The sequence below is a fragment of the Coregonus clupeaformis genome, chromosome 31 (assembly GCF_020615455.1).
Source record: "Coregonus clupeaformis isolate EN_2021a chromosome 31, ASM2061545v1, whole genome shotgun sequence".
NCBI lineage: Eukaryota > Metazoa > Chordata > Actinopteri > Salmoniformes > Salmonidae > Coregonus > Coregonus clupeaformis.
The window spans coordinates 15035003-15056003 of NC_059222.1; the positions used below are offsets into that span (position 1 = coordinate 15035003).

At 45.2% G+C, this 21001-nt stretch overlaps 1 protein-coding gene across 3 annotated transcripts in view; it reads left to right on the plus strand.

Moving 5' to 3' along the window:
• Window positions 1-21001, plus strand: part of phactr2 (phosphatase and actin regulator 2) — a 56824-nt gene that overhangs the window by 27140 nt on the left and 8683 nt on the right. For 2 of the 3 annotated variants that reach the window (XM_041858975.2, XM_041858974.2), the window contains exons 3-7: window positions 7699-7773; window positions 8361-8501; window positions 15714-15932; window positions 17084-17627; window positions 20566-20747. In XM_041858975.2, coding sequence (XP_041714909.2) covers window positions 7699-7773; window positions 8361-8501; window positions 15714-15932; window positions 17084-17627; window positions 20566-20747 — 1161 coding nt within the window. The remainder of the gene's footprint in view (window positions 1-7698; window positions 7774-8360; window positions 8502-15713; window positions 15933-17083; window positions 17628-20565; window positions 20748-21001) is intronic. The other variant, XM_041858976.2, reaches the window with a different exon arrangement.

Genomic DNA, 21001 nt, shown 5'->3' on the forward strand with positions numbered 1-21001 from the left:
GGTGTGGACTGAAGACGATTGGTCATACCTAGGACTGTTGCGGTGACCGTATTACCGCCACACTGGCAGTCATGAGTCATGAACGCAGTAAAATTCCACGTGACCGTTGAGTCACTGTAATCTTTTATGCACTCTGGACATGCGTTGGTAGTACCCAACTCGCTAACGACCGTCAGGTTGCTAATGGCCTGATACTCAGCGCTCTATTGTCCCTCTAACCACTCTGACATCAATGCAAATGCAATCGAAAATCACATCAAACACTTATCATCAAAACAGTATCATGCTTTTAAAACTCACTTCACTGTGATCGATCAATTTGAAGAAAGAAGTTCAACAACAGGTTGAAACTGAGTGGAAAACATGGTCATTGTGGATCTCGTTTCAAAGCCTAATACAACTAAATGGACAGCGCTTTCTAAGGGGATGATTAATTCAAACACCCATACGCATATTAAAGCTTATACATATGAGCCCAAGCCCTAAAGAAAAACAGAATTATGATTGTGCCGTTATACAACACATAGCCTAATAACCTACCGCATATTACGCACAGCAAAAAAATTTAATAAAAAAACTGATGTAAGATGTCTTTGGTATTCTCCAAAATTAAACACATTCTAGTAATCGCCTTTGAGTGTGGACTGTATTATTATGCATACTGGATGGACTGGTTACCTTATGCTATGCTCCAAACTTTCTATCAACGAGTCTAGGAGAGAACCTGTAGGCCTAGGCGATGCTGTTGGTTCATTGATTGTGCAGGGCAGCTTCCAGAGTTAGCCTACAATTATAGTGAATTTGTATTCGATTTAAAATAGCCTGGTAATAGGGCATTTTTTATATTTTCTTAATTAATAGGCTGACACTTTACCCCTAGTGTGACGAGTACTGAGGATACGAAGAGGCAGGACGCAGACACAGGAATCAACAATGTAAAGGTTTACTTAACACTGAGCAAGAGAACAACAAAGAGCGAGTACACGACAAGACACTAACAATCACACACAGCACATCACTGAACAGTCCAGGGTTATATAGGGGTGGTGATGAGATGATGAGGTGCAGGTGCGCTGGAGGTGATTAGGGTGCGTTGGGTTTCCATTCCGGTGTTGCCGAGGTGGTGCGCTCAGACCGGTGGCTCAGTAGACTGGCGAATCAGAGCGCCGGACGGGAGCAACAGGAGGAGACGTGACAGTACCCATACCTGAGTGTCCTGCCGTAAGGGTGGTGTGCGCCCAGATCAGCAGGCGGTCACGGACCCTGGTGGGTACATACACGCGCCCCGGAGGGGCGTTGGCAGGCGCTGGGTCCTCCTGAGCCGGCAGGCGGATGTCTTCGTCCACATCCCAAACGACAGGTGCCACGATGAGAGACGGAGGCAGGATAGGACCCCCCAGAACCTTCCTTTCTCCGGTATGGTGCGTCCTGGAGAGGATGGCTTTCTTCATTCTGGGATCCTGGGTGGTAGGACAGAATAAACTGAAAGCGAGTAAGAAATTGGGCCCACCTGGCATGACGAGATTTCATCCGTTTCGCTGCCCGTATGTGCTCCAAATTCCGGTGGTCAGTGAGAATCCGGAATGGATGGACTGCGCCCTCCAGCCAGTGTCTCCATTCCTCCAGAGCGAGGACCACCGCCAACAGCTCCCTGTCTCCAACTCCATAGTCCCTCTCTGCCGCGGTAAGCTTTTTAGAGTAAAAGGCACAGTGATACATTTTCTCTGGCTTACCTTGCAGCTGGGGGAGGGGACGCCACCCACGCCCTCCTCAGATGCATCCACCTCCAGGATGAAAGGACGAGCTGGATCTGGGTGTTTTAGGAGGGGCGCTGTGGCGAACCTCTCCTTCAGCCTCTTGAAGGTAGCGTCAGCCTCAGGGTTCCAGGCCAGCTTCTGAGGCCCCCCCTTAAGGAGAAAGGTGAGCGGGTGGCTATGGAGCTGAAGGACCTGATGAAAAGCCGGTAGAAATTTGCGAAGCCCAGGAAGCTCTGTAGGCCCTTGATGGTGGTGGGGACTGGCCATGACCTGACGTCGTCCGTCTTCGCTCTTTCCATGAACACCCCCTGAGGACTGATCCTGTGTTTCTGGAAGGAGATGGCCTGTTGTTGGAATTCACATTTCTCCCCCTTCACCAACAGGCTGTGTTCCCGGAGGCGGAGTAGGACCGCTCTGACGTCCCTGACGTGCTCCTCGAACGTAGCCGAGCAGATCAGGATATTGTCGAAGTACACCACCACCTGTCAGCATGTCTCGGAACACGTCATTGGCGAAGGACTGGAACATGGAAGGTGCGTTGGCGAGGCCGTAGGGCATGACGCAGTATTCATAGTGGCCTGAGGTAGTGCTGAATGCCGTCTTCCACTCGTCTCCTTCCCAGATTCGGATCAGGTTGTAGGCACTCCTCAGGTCCAATTTGGTAAAATACCGGGCCCCTCGCAGCTGCTGGCCGACGGAACCAGAGGGAGGGGGTACCGGTACTTGGTGGAGACTGCGTTCAGCCCCCGGTAGTCAATGCACGGCCTCAGTCCTCCGTCATTTTTGGCCAGGAAGAAGAAGCTGGCGGAGGCAGGAGAGGTAGAGCGTCTGATGAACCCCTGTTTCAGGGTCTCCGCCACATACTTCTCCATGGCCTCAGTCTCCGCTATGGAGAGGGAGTAAATGCGACTCTTCTGGGGGTGTTGTCCCTCCAGCAGGTCAATGGTGCAGTCCAAGGGCCTGTGAGGAGGGAGACACATAGCCTTGGAGGCAGAGAAGACATTGGAGAGATCTGTGTTCTCACGTGGAATGTTGGGCTGGGCGGACTCCAAACAACAAACCACCGGCAGGCAGGTCCTCCTGCATGAGGGGGACCAAGATGTGATCCTCTTGGTGATCCAATTGATGGTGGGGTTGTGTAGTCTGAGCCAGGACAATTCCAAGACTATCTGGTGAAGGGTTATGTGACGATGTGGAAGGACAGCTCCTCGTGGTGCTCCGGTAGTGTGGGAATGGTGATGGGGAGAGTGACGTGCGTAATGGTGCCTGATCCAATTGGTTTATTTTCCAGCGAGGTGACGTGTAGCGGAGAAGGCAGTGGCACGGTGGGAAACCCCCATTCAAAGACCAGCTCCCTATCTATAAGGTTCCCCGCTGATCCGGAATCTATCATTGCCGTGGAAAGTTAAGAGAAGGAAGAACCATTCACCGTTAGGGGAACTAAAAACAATGGATTGGTGACAGGTGATGAAGGAACATTCACGGAGTGGCGACGGGAGTCATACCGCCTAGATAAGGAGCCGCCAGGAGATCTGTGGTCCTTGGTGGTGTAGGGGGTGCTGCCCACCTCCATGGGTGAGGACTCGGAGGCAGGGCGGCTTCCATAGCTCAGATGGGGTGAGCGTCGAGGCTCCGGGAGGTGTTGGGAACGCCGTCAGTCTCTCAACATGTCGTCAAGACGAATGGACGTGGCAATGAGGGTGTCAAGGTCCATCTCGTCGTCCCGACATGCGAGTTCCATCGTGATGTCCTCCCGTAAGTCTCTCGTGAAGGCTGTGTGCAGAGCACGCTCATTCCAGCCGGAAGACGCTGCCACAGTGCTAAAGCTCAGGGCGTACTCGAACGCGGCCCCCTCTCCCTGTTGTAGCCGGAGGAGACGCTCACCCCCGTCCTTTCCCTCCGTGGGATGATCAAACACCACCCTGAACCAAGCGAGGAAGGTGGAGAAGGGAAGTGTTGCGGCCTCACCTCCTTCCCAGACTGCCGTGGCCCAATCCAGCGCCTTTCCCTTCAGTAGCGAAATCACCAGCGCTATCCTGGCTTGGTCCGATGGAGATGCCCCACGCTGACGCACCAGATGCAGTGAAACCTGTAGCAGGAAGCCTCTACATTTCGTTGTTTTCCCATCATAGCACTCCGGCAGCGCGATGGGTCCCTTAGACGTTGGTGATAGCATGGGAGGAGGTGGACTGGGTGCATTCACCGCTCCCTGAGGTTAGGAGCACTTCCTGCATGGCAGCGTTCAGCTGGGCAATCTGGTGCTGGTCGAGGCGCTGGGAAACTCCAGGAGGATTACCTGCTGCATCCATCTTCGTGATTGGTGTGTGATTCTGTGACGAGTACTGAGGATACGAAGAGGCAGGACGCAGACGCAGGAATCAACAATGTAAAGGTTTACTTAACACTGAGCAAGAGAACAACAAGTGCACGACAAGACACTAACAATCACACACAACACAACACTGAACAGTCCAGGGCTATATTTATATTTTTATTTTATTTTATAAGTCAGTTAAGAACAAATTCTTATTTACAATGACGGCCTACACCGGCCAAACCCAGATGACGCTGGGCCAATTGTGCGACAGGAGGAGACGTGACATCTAGCTACAGAATATCTTACCACAGTGCGTTTCTCTCTCAATAGTTTTATGGAATATGTTTTGTTGCGAAAACAAGTTACTATCGATGTTCCCTAACAGATTTTACTTGGTTTCCCAAATTAAGCACAGAGTAGCTGCAGGAACAGGGTTGGAGAGCCCATGGCATACAGAGTTTGGGCGGAATATCACCTGTCGCGCAGCGAGAGGCTGCTCCTCAAACAGTGCGTGGAGTGAAATAAGTGTTACTATGAGCCCAGACCTTTCTATATGCAATCCAGTGTGAAAGCAGAGTTTTGATTGTTGCCACTAAAAAGAGGAGGATCCCAGCTGCTACTATATTTATTTCTCAGCTTCTCATATTAAGCACATGCTCCATTATAAAACCGGTGTAGCCTACCCTGCATGATTGAAAAACAATCTGCGGGAAAGCGGCCTCCATTCACTATTCGAGTTCATATGGATGACATGTCTTTTTTCCCCTGCCCCTGTTCCTGCCCATTTTATAATGTGTCATTCTAAATCGAAACAAATTTGACATATTAATAAAGACAATATTAAATTGAGAATATTGTGATGGGTGAAAATATGGTCACCCATCACAGAGTGTGTGCAGCCTGAGGCAAGGAACAGAGTGCAAGCTTTATTTTGTGACTTTCTCAAATCTTCAATAGCCTGTAGTCGCATCATGCAGTCCCATGTATGTTTTGATTTCTAAGACATTCTAAGGTTTGTATTATTCACAACTAAAGTTGCCAAATAACTCTAGCATATAGGACCTGTTTCAAATTATCACTCAACATAGCCACTTCATATGCTCACTCATATATATATTTTCTATTTTATCCAGCTAAGTTCAATTATATTCTTCTTACTATAAAATCATATAATATAAAATAATGGCACAGGATTTATAAGCATATATTGTCTGCTAAATGAACTAGCCTACAGCCTATGGCATGGAGCATAGCCAGATAACATACAGTAGTCCAACTCATATTCTGTTCTTCTGAAATACATTTTCTTCATATCATAATTTTTCTTTAGACCTGCTTACAATAATGGATTTATTGTCATTTATTCTAATTTTTTAAAATGTAGATGTTCCAAAGACGCGCATCAGCAGCTTGTAGGCCTATGCGTGGAGGCCTGGAGATGCTAAATGTGTTTTATGTTAATTTGAGGTCAATTACCATGAGACCGGCAGGCACCGTGCTTCTACATCTGCATTGCTTGCTGTTTGGGGTTTTAGGCTGGGTTTCTATATAGCACTTTGTGACATCTGCTGATGTTAAAAGGGCTTTATAAATACATTTGATTGATTTGCATGACAATACCGGCTGACAAAATGTCATGACCTCCACAGCCCTAGTCATACCAGGTATTGTATTAGTCCTATGCAGTTTACTCCTTTTTATCTCACCTTGGACAGCCTCTAGTTAGTACTAATCCGTTCTCTTCACCACAATCTCTCCTCAAGGCTCGTGTAACAGTTCACTGTGGGATTGTCATGCAAGTACTATTAATGATAGAGAATAGGAGTTCCATAAAGCCTTAGAAGGATCATCATTTACATATTTAATCAAATCAAATCAAATCAAATCAAATTTTATTGGTCACATGCGCCGAATACAACAGGTGCAGACATTACAGTGAAATGCTTACTTACAGCCCTTAACCAACAGTGCATTTATTTTAAACAAAAAAGTAAGAATAAAACAACAACAAAAAAGTGTTGAGAAAAAAAGAGCAGAAGTAAAAATAAAGTGACAGTAGGGAGGCTATATATACAATAGAATAAAGTGACAGTAGGGAGGCTATATATACAGGGGGGTACCGTTGCATAGTCAATGTGCGGGGGCACCGGCTAGTTGAGGTAGTTGAGGTAATATGTACATGTGGGTAGAGTTAAAGTGACTATGCATAAATACTTAACAGAGTAGCAGCAGCGTAAAAAGTATGGGGTGGGGGGGCAGTGCAAATAGTCCGGGTAGCCATGATTAGCTGTTCAGGAGTCTTATGGCTTGGGGGTAGAAGCTGTTGAGAAGTCTTTTGGACCTAGACTTGGCACTCCGGTACCGCTTGCCGTGCGGTAGCAGAGAGAACAGTCTATGACTAGGGTGACTGGAGTCTTTGACAATTTTGAGGGCCTTCCTCTGACACCGCCTGGTATAGAGGTCCTGGATGGCAGGGAGCTTTGCCCCTGTGATGTACTGGGCCGTACGCACTACCCTCTGTAGTGCCTTGCGGTCAGAGGCCAAGCAGTTGCCATACCAGGCGGTGATGCAACCAGTCAAGATGCTCTCGATGGTGCAGCTGTAGAATTTTTTGAGGATCTGAGGACCCATGCCAAATCTTTTTAGTCTCCTGAGGGGGAATAGGCTTTGTCGTGCCCTCTTCACGACTGTCTTGGTGTGTTTGGACCATGATAGTTCGTTGGTGATGTGGACACCAAGGAACTTGAAGCTCTCAACCTGTTCCACTACAGCCCCGTCGATGAGAATGGGGGCGTGCTCAGTCCTCTTTTTTTTCCTGTAGTCCACAATCATCTCCTTTGTCTTGGTCACGTTGAGGGAGAGGTTGTTGTCCTGGCACCACACGGCCAGATCTCTGACCTCCTCCCTATAGGCTGTCTCATCGTTGTCGGTGATCAGGCCTACCACTGTTGTGTCGTCGGCAAACTTAATGATGGTGTTGGAGTCGTGCCTGGCCATGCAGTCATGGGTGAACAGAGAGTACAGGAGGGGACTGAGCACGCACCCCTGAGGGGCCCCCGTGTTGAGGATCAGTGTGGCAGATGTGTTGTTACCTACCCTTACCACCTGGGGGCGGCCCGTCAGGAAGTCCAGGATCCAGTTGCAGAGGGAGGTGTTTAGTCCCAGGATCCTTAGCTTAGTGATGAGCTTTGAGGGCACTATGGTGTTGAATGCTGAGCTGTAGTCAATGAATAGCATTCTCACGTAGGTGTTCCTCTTGTCCAGGTGGGAAAGGGCAGTGTGGAGTGCGATAGAGATTGCATCATCTGTGGATCTGTTGGGGCGGTATGCAAATTGGAGTGGGTCTAGGGTTTCTGGGATTATGCTGTTGATGTGAGCCATGACCAGTCTAATGCTACTTTCCCTCTACTGCATCACAGCTCCATGCCCCTAAGCTGTCCATCTTTCACATGGCCTGTTCTCATTGATTCCTCTGTGGAATTGTTCCTGTACTTTTATTTAATCCCTGATTTGTATTCTGTGTTTGTGTGTGTGTGTGTGTCCTCCCCTGTCATTGCAAAGGGCACATAATTAATGACTGTATCTGGTCAATGATTAATAACTCTGCCTTGCTCATATCCGTAGTTCTGGAGAGGAAAATATCCACGAGGCAAAGTCGAGAGGAGCTGATAAGACGAGGCGTTCTCATTCCCGATCAAGGTGAGTTACGGCGGGAAAATTAATGAAATCTAACAGTGTGCTGAGTGTTCCATTTTTGTTTATTTTAGGCCTTAAATTGTATTGAGCAGAAGTCCCACCCCAAACCCTGGTTTCCCTCTGTGGCATTGTGATGCCAAAAAACGCTCTCACAGGAGCTGCTGCCCTAGACTAGTGTTTAAGAAATGTACCTGCAGCAACAAGTTTAATAGTGTTTTTATAACCAGCGGGATACTCCCTGATGTTAGCTGTTGCTACGATGGGGAAGAAACCCAAACTGCAGTCCCATCTAAGTTGTTTGTGTCCTCCTGGTACACTGTACTGTAGTCCCCACCCCTGCATTGTTACACTCCAATGTAACAATACCTAAATTCTGCATCAATGAAGACACATTTAATTTTGTTCTTATGGGACCTAAGCTGATGGGAAATGTCTCAAGATGGAAGCCTCCTTTCTTCTTACATTCCTTGTGTGTACTGTATAATTAGTGGATGTAGTAAAATAGCTTTCAGTTAAATGTCAGGTAATGTCAGATAAAATGTGCCCCATTCTCACCCCCTGCTAACTCTTAAATGTTTCATTTGCACCAGAGGAGCCAGTGAACTCTGAGAATCTAAATGGCCATGCCACGCCTAGTGTGGGGTCAGATGAGGTCAAAGTTGACATAGAGTCGACGCAAACGCCTTCGGAGGAGAAGACAGAAGGGTCGGAGAATGCTGAGGACAAAGCAGGTATACTGGAATGCTTTTAACACGTTTGTCTGCAAGCAGGCCAAAGCGAAATGAAATGGCATGGTGTAAATCCATTCGGTGAGCTCCAATTGAATAATGTGTCCACTAGCGCTTCCTATTTTGGCTTTGACCTCCAAGCAGGAGTCTGGACAGAGCAATAACCCATCCACTAATGGTCAATATCACCATTTTAGACCTGCAGGAGTATTGCCATCTGAAGCTTTTAAAGTGTTGTGGGGGTTCCTCAATTCAATTTTTCCATCCCATATCCATTAACACGTCTCCATCGCTGTTGATCTTTTAGCAGAAGCCCCTGACCGATAAGCACAATGCTGCACACTCCAACAGAATGTATCCAGAAACACCTATGTTAAATCCCCTTGACAGTCCGATAGAGAAACGAAAGAGCAGAAATCCCCTATTCTTAAGCCATGCAGATCAAAGGAAGCTGTAACTTCTGCAGTGATCAAAGGCCCTCTACTCTACTGACCATAACAATGTGGGCCTCTATTGAACCACTGGAGCCAGAGCTCTGGCCTCTTCAGATCAATAGTAAGCCACTCAACTGCTCCCCACTTAAGACCAAAGACAAACTGGGATGACCAGCTAGATCTCTCTCCAACAACACATACAGAGTGGTTCAGCTGGTCAGTGCGGGTCAGGAAGACTGATTGAAATGAGGCCTCAGTTCATTATGGAGCCATTTGGCGCCCTGTCAGGGCAGATACCCAGACAATGCCTCATCTACAGTACCCGGGCACTGAGGGCTCTGCCTGGCAATAATGTGTTGCTTTATTGAAGGCATCATGAGCTTGGTCGTGATAGCTCAGATGAGAGGAATGTGAAGAGAAATCATACTATAATGACTCAATAAGATATACTTTATTAGTCCATACTAGATTTGTCTTCTGCTTTTTTCCCCAACCCCTCAGAGATGGATGGATACAGTACATACATACATACATTTTGTGTGTGTGTGTGTGTATATATATATATATATATATATATACACACACACACTATATATATATATATATATATATATATATATATATATATATATATAAACTCAACAAAAAAAGAAACGTCCTCTCACTGTCAACTGCGTTTATTTTCAGCAAACTTAACATGTGTAAATATTTGTATGAACATAACAAGATTCAACAACTGAGACATAAACTGAACAAGTTCCACAGAAATGGAATAATGTGTCCCTGATCAAAGGGGGGGTCAAAATGAAAAGTAACAGTCAGTATCTGGTGTGGCCACCAGCTGCATTAAGTACTGCAGTGCATCTCCTCCTCATGGACTGCACCAGATTTGTCAGTTCTTGCTGTGAGATGTTACCCCACTCTTCCACCAAGGCACCTGCCAGTTCCCTGACATTTCTGGGGGGGAATGGCCCTAGCCCTCACCCACCGATCCAACAGGTCCAAGACGTGCTCAATGGGATTGAGATCCGGGTTCTTCGCTGGTCATGGCAGAACACTGATATTCCTGTCTTGCAGGAAATCACGCACAGAACAAGCAGTATGGCTGGTGGCATTGTCATGCTGGGGTGTAATGTCAGGATGAGCCTGCAGGAAGGGTACCACATGAGGGAGGAGGATGTCTTCCCTGTAACGCACAGCGTTGAGATTGAGATTGCCTGCAATGACAACAAGCTCAGTCCGATGATGCTGTGACACACCGCCCCAGACCATGACAGACCCTCCACCTCCAAAATCGATCCCGCTCCAGAGTACAGGCCTTGGTGTAACGCTCATTCCTTCGACGATAAACGCGAATCCGACCATCACCCCGGTGAGACAAAACCGCGACTCGTCAGTGAAGAGCACCTTTTGCCAGTCCTGTCTGGTCCAGCGACGGTGGGTTTGTGCCCATAGGCGACGTTGTTGCCGGTGATGTCTGGTGAGGACCTGCCTTACAACAGGCCTACAAGCCCTCAGTCCAGCCTCTCTCAGCCTATTGCGGATAGTCTGAGCACTGATGGAGGGCTTGTGTGTTCCTGATGTAACTCGGGCAGTTGTTGTTGCCATCCTGTACCTGTCCCGCAGGTGTGATATTCGGATGTACTGATCCTGTGCAGGTGTTGTTACATGTGTTCTGCCACTGCGAGGATGATCAGCTGTCCGTCCTGTCTCCCTGTAGTGCTGTCTTAGGCGTCTCACAGTACGGACATTGCAATTTAATGCCCTGGCCACATCTGCAGTCCTCATGCTTCCTCCTCATGCTTCCTAAGGCACGTTCACGCAGATGAGCAGGGACCCTGGGCATCTTTCTTTTGGTGTTTTTCAGAGTCAGTAGAAAGGCCTCTTTAGTGTCCTAAGTTTTCATAACTGTGACCTTAATTGCCTACCGTCTGTAAGCTGTTAGTGTCTTAACGACCGTTCCACAGGTGCATGTTCATTTAATTGTTTATGGTTCATTGAACAAGCATGGGAAACAGTGTTTAAACCCTTTACAACGAAGATCTGTGAAGTTATTTGGATTTTTACGAATTATATTTTTTTGCTGAGTATGTATGTATGTGTGTGTATGTATATGTGTGTGTGTGTGTGTGTGTATATATATATATATATATATATATATATATATATATATATATACAGTGGGGCAAAAAAGTATTTAGTCAGCCACCAATTGTGCAAGTTCTCCCACTTAAAAAGATGAGAGAGGCCTGTAATTTTCATCATAGGTACACGTCAACTATGACAGACAAATTGAGAAAAGAAAATCCAGAAAATCCCATTGTAGGATTTTTAATGAATTTATTTGCAAATTATGGTGGAAAATAAGTATTTGGTCACCTACAAACAAGCAAGATTTCTGGCTCTCACAGACCTGTAACTTCTTCTTTAAGAGGCTCCTCTGTCCTCCACTCGTTACCTGTATTAATGGCACCTGTTTGAACTTGTTATCAGTATAAAAGACACCTGTCCACAACCTCAAACAGTCACACTCCAAACTTCACAATGGCCAAGACCAAAGAGCTGTCAAAGGACACCAAAAACAAAATTGTAGACCTGCACCAGGCTGGGAAGACTGAATCTGCAACAGGTAAGCAGCTTGGTTTGAAGAAATCAACTGTGGGAGCAATTATTAGGAAATGGAAGACATACAAGACCACTGATAATCTCCCTCGATCTGGGGCTCCATGCAAGATCTCACCCCGTGGGGTCAAAATGATCACAAGAACGGTGAGCAAAAATCCCAGAACCACACGGGGGGACCTAGTGAATGACCTGCTGAGAGCTGGGACCAAAGTAACAAAGCCAACCATCAGTAACACACTACGCCGCCAGGGACTCAAATCCTGCAGTGCGAGACGTGTCCCCCTGCTTAAGCCAGTACATGTCCAGGCCCGTCTGAAGTGCATTTGGATGATCCAGAAGAGGATTGGGAGAATGTCATATGGTCAGATGAAACCAAAATATAACTTTTTGGTAAAAACTCAACTCGTCATGTTTGGAGGACAAAGAATGCTGAGTTGCATCCAAAGAACACCATACCTACTGTGAAGCATGGGGTTGGAAACATCATGCTTTGGGGCTGTTTTTCTGCAAAGGGACCAGGACGACTGATCCGTGTAAAGGAAAGAATGAATGGGGCCATGTATCGTGAGATTTTGAGTGAAACCCTCCTTCCATCAGCAAGGGCATTGAAGATGAAACGTGGCTGGGTCTTTCAGCATGACAATGATCCCAAACACACCGCCCGGGCAACGAAGGAGTGGCTTCGTAAGAAGCATTTCAAGGTCCTGGAGTGGCCTAGCCAGTCTCCAGATCTCAACCCCATAGAAAATATTTGGAGGGGAGTTGAAAGTCTGTGTTGCCCAGCGACAGCCCCAAAACATCACTGCTCTAGAGGAGATCTGCATGGAGGAATGGGCCAAAATACCAGCAACAGTGTGTGAAAACCTTGTGAAGACGTACAGAAAACGTTTGACCTGTGTCATTGCCAACAAAGGGTATATAACAAAGTATTGAGAAACTTTTGTTATTGACCAAATACTTATTTTCCACCATCATATGCCAATAAATTCATTAAAAATCCTACAATGTGATTTTCTGGATTTTTTTTCTAATTTTGTCTGTCATAGTTGACGTGTACCTATGATGAAAATTACAGGCCTCTCTCATCTTTTTAAGTGGGAGAACTTGCACAATTGGTGGCTGACTAAATACTTTTTTTCCCCACTGTATGTATATATATATATATATATATATATATATATATATATATATATATATATATATATATATATATATATATATATATATATATATATATACACTACGTGCAAAAGTTTGGGGTCACTTAGAAATGTCCTTGTTTTCGAAATAAAATGATTTTTTTTTGTCCATTTAAAATAACATCAAATTGATCAGAAATACAGTGTAGACATTATTAATGTTGTAAATGGCTACTGTAGCTGGAAACGGCTGATTTCTTTATGGAATATCTACATAGGCTACAGAGGCCCATTTATCAGCAACCTTCAGTCCTGTGTTCCAATGGCACGTTGTGTTTGCTAATCCAAGTTTATCATTTTCAAAGGCTAATTGATCATTAGAAAACCCTTTTGCAATTATGTTAGCACAGCTGAAAACTGTTGTGCTGATTAAAGAAGCAATACAACTGGCCTTCTTGAGACTAGTTGAGTATCTGGAGCATCAGTAATTGTGGGTTCGATTACAGGCTCAAAATGGCCAGAAACAAATAACTTTCTTCTGAATCTCGTCAGTCTATTCTTGTTCTGAGAAATGAAGGCTATTCCATGTGAGAAATTGCCAAGAAACTGAAGATCTCGTACAACGCTGTGTACTACTCCCTTCACAGAACAGCGCAAACTGGCTTTAACCAGAATAGAAAGAGGAGTGGGAGGCCCTGGTGCACAACTGAGCAAGAGGACAAATACATTAGTGTCTAGTTTGAGAAACAGAAGCCTCACAGGTCCTCAACTGGCAGCTTCATTAAATAGTACCCGCAAAACACCAGTCTCAATGTCAACAGTGAAGAGGCGACTCCGGGATGCTGACCTTCTAGGCAGAGTTACAAAGAAAAAGCCATATCTCAGACTGGCCAATAAAAATAAATGATTAATATGGGCAGTCTGAGATATGGCTTTTTCTTTGGAATTTAAGAAATTCCACAAATTAACTTTTAAGAAGGCACACCTGTTAATTGAAATGCATTCCAGGTGACTACCTCATGAAGCTGGTTGAGAGAATGCCAAGAGTGTGCAAAGCTCTCATTAAGGCAAAGGGTGGCTACTTTGAAGAATCATGATTCCATATGTGTTATTTCATAGTTTTGATGTCTTCACTATTATTCTACAATGTAGAAAATAGTAAAAATAAAGAAAAACCCTTGAATGAGTAGGTGTGTCCACACTTTTGACTGGTGCTGTATAAACAGTGCCTTGCGAAAATATTAATCCCCCTTGGCGTTTTTCCTATTTTGTTGCATTACAACCTGTAATTTAAATAGATTTTTATTTGGATTTCATGTAATGGACATACACATAATAGTCCAAATTGGTGAAGTGGAATTAAAAAAATAACTTGTTTCAAAAAATTCTAAAAAATAAATAACGGAAAAGTGGTGCGTGCATATGTATTCGCCCCCTTTGCTATGAAGCCCCTAAATAAGATCTGGTGCAACCAATTACCTTCAGAAGTCACATAATTAGTTAGATTGCACACAGTTGGACTTTATTTAAGTGTCACATGATCTGTCACATGATATCAGTATGTATACACCTGTTCTGAAAGGCCCCAGAGTCTGCAACACCACTAAGCAAGGGGCACCACCAAGCAAGCGGCACCATGAAGACCAAGGAGCTCTCCAAACAGGTCAGGGACAAAGTTGTGGAGAAGTACAGATCAGGGTTGGGTTATAAAAAAATATCCGAAACTTTGAACATCCCACGGAGCACCATTAAATCCATTATTAAAAAATGGAAAGAATATGGCACCACAACAAACCTGCCAAGAGAGGGCTGCCCACCAAAACTCACGGACCAGGCAAGGAGAGCATTAATCAGAGAGGCAACAAAGAGACCAAAGATAACCCTGAAGGAGCTGCAACGCTCCACAGCAGAGATTGGAGTATCTGTCCATAGGACCACTTTAAGCCGTACACTCCACAGAGCTGGGCTTTACGGAAGAGTGGCCAGATAAAAGCCATTGCTTAAAGAAAAAAATAAGCAAACACGTTTGGTGTTCGCCAAAAGGCATGTGGGAGACTCCCCAAACATATGGAAGAAGGTACTCTGGTCAGATGAGACTAAAATTGAGCTTTTTGGCCATCAAGGAAATCGCTATGTCTGGCGAAAACCCAACACCTCTCATCACCCCGAGAACACCATCCCCACAGTGAAGCATGGTGGTGACAGCATCATGCTGTGGGGATGTTTTTCATCTGCAGGGACTGGTCAGAATTTGAAGAAATTATGGATGGCGCTAAATACAGGGAAATTCTTGAGGGAAACCTGTTTCAGTCTTCCAGAGATTTGAGACTGGGACGGAGGTTCACCTTCCAGCAGGACAATGACCCTAAGCATACTGCTAAAGCAACACTCAAGTGTTTTAAGGGGAAACATTTTAAATGTCTTGGAATGGCCTACTCAAAGCCCAGACCTCAATCCAATTGAGAATCTCTGGTGCGACTTAAAGATTGCTGTACACCAGCAGAACCCATCCAACTTGAAGGAGCTGGAGCAGTTTTGCCTTGAAGAATGGGCAAAAATCCCAGTGGCTAGATGTCTGAATAAAAGTGCTGAAGAAATAGTGCTAAAAGAAGATTGTGAACAAGATACTGGAGTTTTGGTGCCAGTATAGCCAACTAGCACATAAATAATATTGCGATATTGTCAAAACAATAATATATATCGTCTAAAATAATATCCTGATATGTAACTGTATTTTCTTCCCCCCCCCATCACTATAATACACATTAGGTTGGAGGTCAGGTCATATCACTTCGCTTCATACCTTGGATATGCACGGAATGCAGCCACTTTACGTTCCCCACTTTTACGATTATTAGCTAGACACATTTTTCTTCATGGTCTCTTCTTTCCCCTGATCAGACGTAAGCCTTCCTATCCATTACCCTTGTGTTTGTCTCTCCCTGAGTCCCTCCCTCTGGATTTTGGTAAATTACAGGAGAGGTTGTTCTGCTCCCCTCTCCTCTACCCCCCCTTAGTGAGGAATGAAAGCAAAGATACTCCAAAAGGAAACCAGGCCAAAACGCGGGAGGCTAAAAAACACCCCACCACCACCGCTCCTCCCAAATCAACTGGTGGGGCTACAGCAGGGCGCAGGGACGGGACTGCGGCTGGTAAAAAGCTGCCCAAAAGCACAGCCAAGCAAGCTTCCGCTCCGCCGCCCAAACAAAACCCTCGAAACAATTACATTGGGAACGGTGAGTATCAGTGGCACTGGTTGGTTGGGAGAGAGAACCCTGTTGGCATGGAGAATGTACCTGTCTTCGCATGTGGAAGGCCTCCCTCCGCCCATCAGTCCATCCCTCCTGGTCCCCCTTCAGGAATTAATGGTGTTGTCCATACTAGACGGCTAGGGATTTACAGTAGTTGAGAAGTTTGATTGTTCTTGTTGTGAAATGGGAAGTGAGGAGAGTGTGTACAGAGAGTTGCCTGCAGAGACTTCTCAATTTTTAGACAGCATAGCACTACAATAAGATGCACTGTGTACTGTGTGTCCCATCTGTGTTCCCCTGCCTGCCTGCCTCCGAGGGTTTCTGAGAACCCTTGCTTTTTTTGTCTTTGGTGCATGATGATCTGGTTCATGGATCGTTTGGTTTCCCAGGGAGGTGTGGCCATGTCTCGTGTCTGTGTGTGCACCAGCGTCTGTGCACGTGACTTGTTTGACCCCACTGGAGTAAACTATGCTACCCAGGGCCAATTGTGTTGCATGTGATGGGCATGCCTAACTTGGTATTTTATGAGTTTCTTTGAAGAATTGCCAGATTTTGGGCTCTTGATATTTCTGTTTCTGTTTAATATCCATTGTTATCCTCTGCCTATAATCATTTTGAGTGCACATTGTTCTCTTTTTCAGTGTCAGTAGTTTATTTGGTTTTGAATAGCTTTTGTATATTTGCCAAATGGCTTATCCACAATACGACCTCTTTCACAGCCACTAATAACATTTTACTGTTAGACCCTGGCCATGACCCCACTCTCCGAAGGTGTCACAGGGAGAGTTGGGAAATGCAAAAAAACGAATGCTTATAATACACACTTGTACATGTGTGAAATAGGACAAATATAAGCACCCACCAAATTATTATTATTATTATTATTATTATACTCCTCTTATTCTGTCACATGACCCCAACATTCTATAGAACTAATAAATGTTTTCTGTCAGGGACAATGCGTCATTGACTGTTAATGTGTCAGACTTAGACAAAAGGCTCACGTTTGTCTGTAGTGCCTGGGCAGGTCATTTGAAATGAAGGCACTAACAAAAGCGCATAAAATGCTACAGGACATAAGCCCGTTTTTGCTGTTGTGTTTAACATAAATCTAATGAAGTTTCCTCTCCTCTTAGCCAAATCCTCTCATCCTAAGAAAACTGGAGGCACATCCAAGAGCACAGCCCAGTCCTCATCCTCCTCATCGTCCACACTGCGTACCACAAAGACCTCCCAGGACAGGCTTTCCAACCCAACTGGGACAGAAAAGACCAACAAGCGCGTCCTCCAACCAGCACCTGACCCTTCCAGCTTCTCTGGAGCTCCCAAGGCCTCCCCAGAGACAGACAGCCTTTCTGGGGAGAGACGGGTCCCGGGCCCTGGGGATGGGCATGGGAACCAGGGGTGCAAGGAGGAGCCCTATTCTGGCCCAGAGGGCAAGCCTGCTGCTCAGAATGACTCCTCTCTGACTGGAATGGATAAAGACAATGCCTCAGGAGCCAGTCCTCAGGACCCTGGGGAGAAGGCCCCTCTGGTCAACAACGCCACTGAGGACACTTTCTTCACCGAGTCTCATAGCGAGAGCTCCACGGAGGAAGCCCTGGGGACTGGGGAAGATGGAGGTGGTGACCGTGGGCAACAGTCGGGGGATGCAGACCATGAGTTAGAGAAATGTCAGTGGTATGTATCGATACTGCAACACAGATCTATAGGCTTCTAGTGCAGAAAAACCCTATAAGAAGACCCTGGTCAAACACACTTTCAAGTATTTAAGATATTTGAGGTACACTTGATGTAGCTTGAATCCTGCACTTTTGGGACCGTTACATTGAACCAGGCCAATTAAATCAAGCGCATTTCAAGTATTTGAAATTAGTTGTTTGACCCAGGTTGGCATTAAACATCTCCTAACTGAAGAAAATAAAATGCCGTCTTACATCATAATTGCTCTTATGAAACTTTAGAATGAAACCTGGTGGCATTGGTTGGAAAGCTCTTTACCGCAATCATGATTCCCAAAATAGTACAGTATGCTTTAGAAAACTCCATTGAAGGCATGGTGTAATTCTTACTGCACGTGTAAATGGATCGGAACGTTTCAACTGTATTACATGATGTGGCAACATTGTTCGTCATTGTCAGTGTTTTGCATTTGAGATGGTTAACATTGGGAGTCATACAGTACTGCAAAAGATGGCAGAGGAGTGTAAAAAGCTATCCTGTGTGGGAACATAACTATGAGAGATTTGTACTGTATTGTTTTGCTTTACTGGTACACTTATTCTCCCAGAGAAGATGGATTATTTCCCAGGGGCATTGCACTTGCTCATGTGTTCAACAGTAAGGTCAACCCAAAAGTCAAAGTCTATAAATGTACAGTACTCTACCTTATAGTCACTACTACTCACAGTATGCATTCTTAAAGCTGTTGTTTCTTAGTTTTCAACCTTCACATACAGTGGGGAGAACAAGTATTTGATACACTGCCAATGTTGCAGGTTTTCCTACTTACAAAGCATGTAGAGGTCTGTAATATTTATCATAGGTACACTTCAACTGTGAGAGACGGACTCTAAAACAAAAATCCAGAAAATCACATTGTATGATTTTTAAGTAATTAATTTGCATTTTATTGCATGACATAAGTATTTGATACATCAGAAAAGCAGAACTTAATATTTGGTACAGAAACCTTTGTTTGCAATTAGAGATCATACGTTTCCTGTAGGTCTTGACCAGGTTTGCACACACTGCAGAAGGGATTTTGGCCCACTCCTCCATACAGACCTTCTCCAGATCCTTCAGGTTTCGGGGCTGTCGCTGGGAAATACGGACTTTCAGCTCCCTCCAAAGATTTTCTATTGGGTTCAGGTCTGGAGACTGGCTAGGCCACTCCAGGACCTTGAGATGCTTCTTACGGAGCCACTCCTTAGTTGCCCTGGCTGTGTGTTTCGGGTCGTTGTCATGCTGGAAGACCCAGCCACGACCCATCTTCAATGCTCTTACTGAGGGAAGGAGGTTGTTGGCCAAGATCTCGCGATACATGGCCCCATCCATCCTCCCCTCAATACAGTGCAGTCGTCCTGTCCCCTTTGCAGAAAAGCATCCCCAAAGAATGATGTTTCCACCTCCATGCTTCACGGTTGGGATGGTGTTCTTGACGGGCCTGGACATGCGCTGGCTTGAGCAGGGGGACCTTGCGTGCGCTGCAGGATTTTAATCCATGACGGTGTAGTGTGTTACTAATGGTTTTCTTTGAGACTGTGGTCCCAGCTCTCTTCAGGTCATTGACCAGGTCCTGCCGTGTAGTTCTGGGCTGATCCCTCACCTTCCTCATGATCATTGATGCCCCACAAAGTGAGATCTTGCCCAGACCGAGGGTGATTGACCGTCATCTTGAACTTCTTCCATTTTCTAATAATTGCGCCAACAGTTGTTGCCTTCTCACCAAGCTGCTTGCCTATTGTCCTGTAGCCCATCCCAGCCTTGTGCAGGTCTACAATTTTATCCCTGATGTTCTTACACAGCTCTCTGGTCTTGGCCATTGTGGAGAGGTCGGAGTCTGTTTGATTGAGTGTGTGGACAGGTGTCTTTTATACAGGTAACGAGTTCAAACAGGTGCAGTTAATACAGGTAATGAGTGGAGAACAGGAGGGCTTCTTAAAGAAAAACTAACAGGTCTGTGAGAGCCGGAATTCTTACTGGTTGGTAGGTGATCAAATACTTATGTCATGCAATAAAATGCAAATTAATTACTTAAAAATAATACAATGTGATTTTCTGGATTTTTGTTTTAGATTCCGTCTCTCACAGTTGAAGTGTACCTATGATAAAAATTACAGACCTCTACATGCTTTGTAAGTAGGAAAACCTGCAAAATCGGCAGTGTATCAAATGCTTGTTCTCCCCACTGTATGTGCTGTATTTGTAGATGGCTCCTCATTGCCAAAGTACTGTTCTGATGATGAACGGCACCACAGCTTCAGTTCAAAGCCCAGAAAATGCTGTAAATATTTTAGCAGCATAAGCAGCCTAGTTTACCATTTACCGCTACCTGGATACAGTATTGTCATAATTCATAATGGCTGCGGTGTAATAGGGAGTAACCTATTTTAGCCCTCTATTTAAACATTGGTGGTGTGGTAAATGGTTGTCTCTCTCACACACACACACACACACACACACACACGTCTGAGTCAGCATAGATGTCATAAATGGCCGTCATAGCCTTGAGCTGAACTGGTTTAACTTGAATTGGGACAGTAAGTCACAGAGCCCTGTCTGTGTTGTAGGCCTTAAACCAATTAGAAATATGATAGTTCACATGACTTTCATGATACCAGGTTCATGTGGAAAAGACCGTTGGGAAAGAAAAGGCCTGTTTTCACCAGCGTTTTGGTCTATACACCCTTCATTAGTAGGAAAGTGTATGCACTCACTAACTGTAAGTCGCTCTGGATAAGAGCGTCTGCTAAATGACTAAAATGTAATTAGAGTTTGTTTATCAACGTTTTCCATTATGCAACAAGGACAACAATGGACATGATAAATAAATCAAAAGACAAGAAAATCAATCAGGTAAGAATGCTTAATCAGGGTTTTGATGATGTGACTCCAGGCCTACCAATGGGATTGGAGAGAAGAAGCTCCACAGTGTTAACCTGGAGAGCCCAGAGGTTACAGTCATCCCAGACAGCACTATGGAGTCTGACTACCAGTCTACAGTCAGCGACTCCGACTCAGATGGGCCCATCCTCTACCGAGACGAAGATGAGGATGAGGAGGACGAGTATACCACAAGTAAGGAATCCGTCGCAGATATAGAAGCATACAGCTAATTGTATTCTAGCCTTTTAAGTCAGTCAGTCAGCATGTGTTAAATGTCTTTGTCTGTCCAGCCCTTGCAACAAATTCATCCGTAGCCACTCGTGCACTAGAAACAAGGAAAATAACCTTGAAAACAATCTCACTTTATTGTGTTTCCACACTCTTTATGGTTGGTTTTATATTTACTTCTTGACTTATATTTTATCTTTACTGCACAGCACGCATTC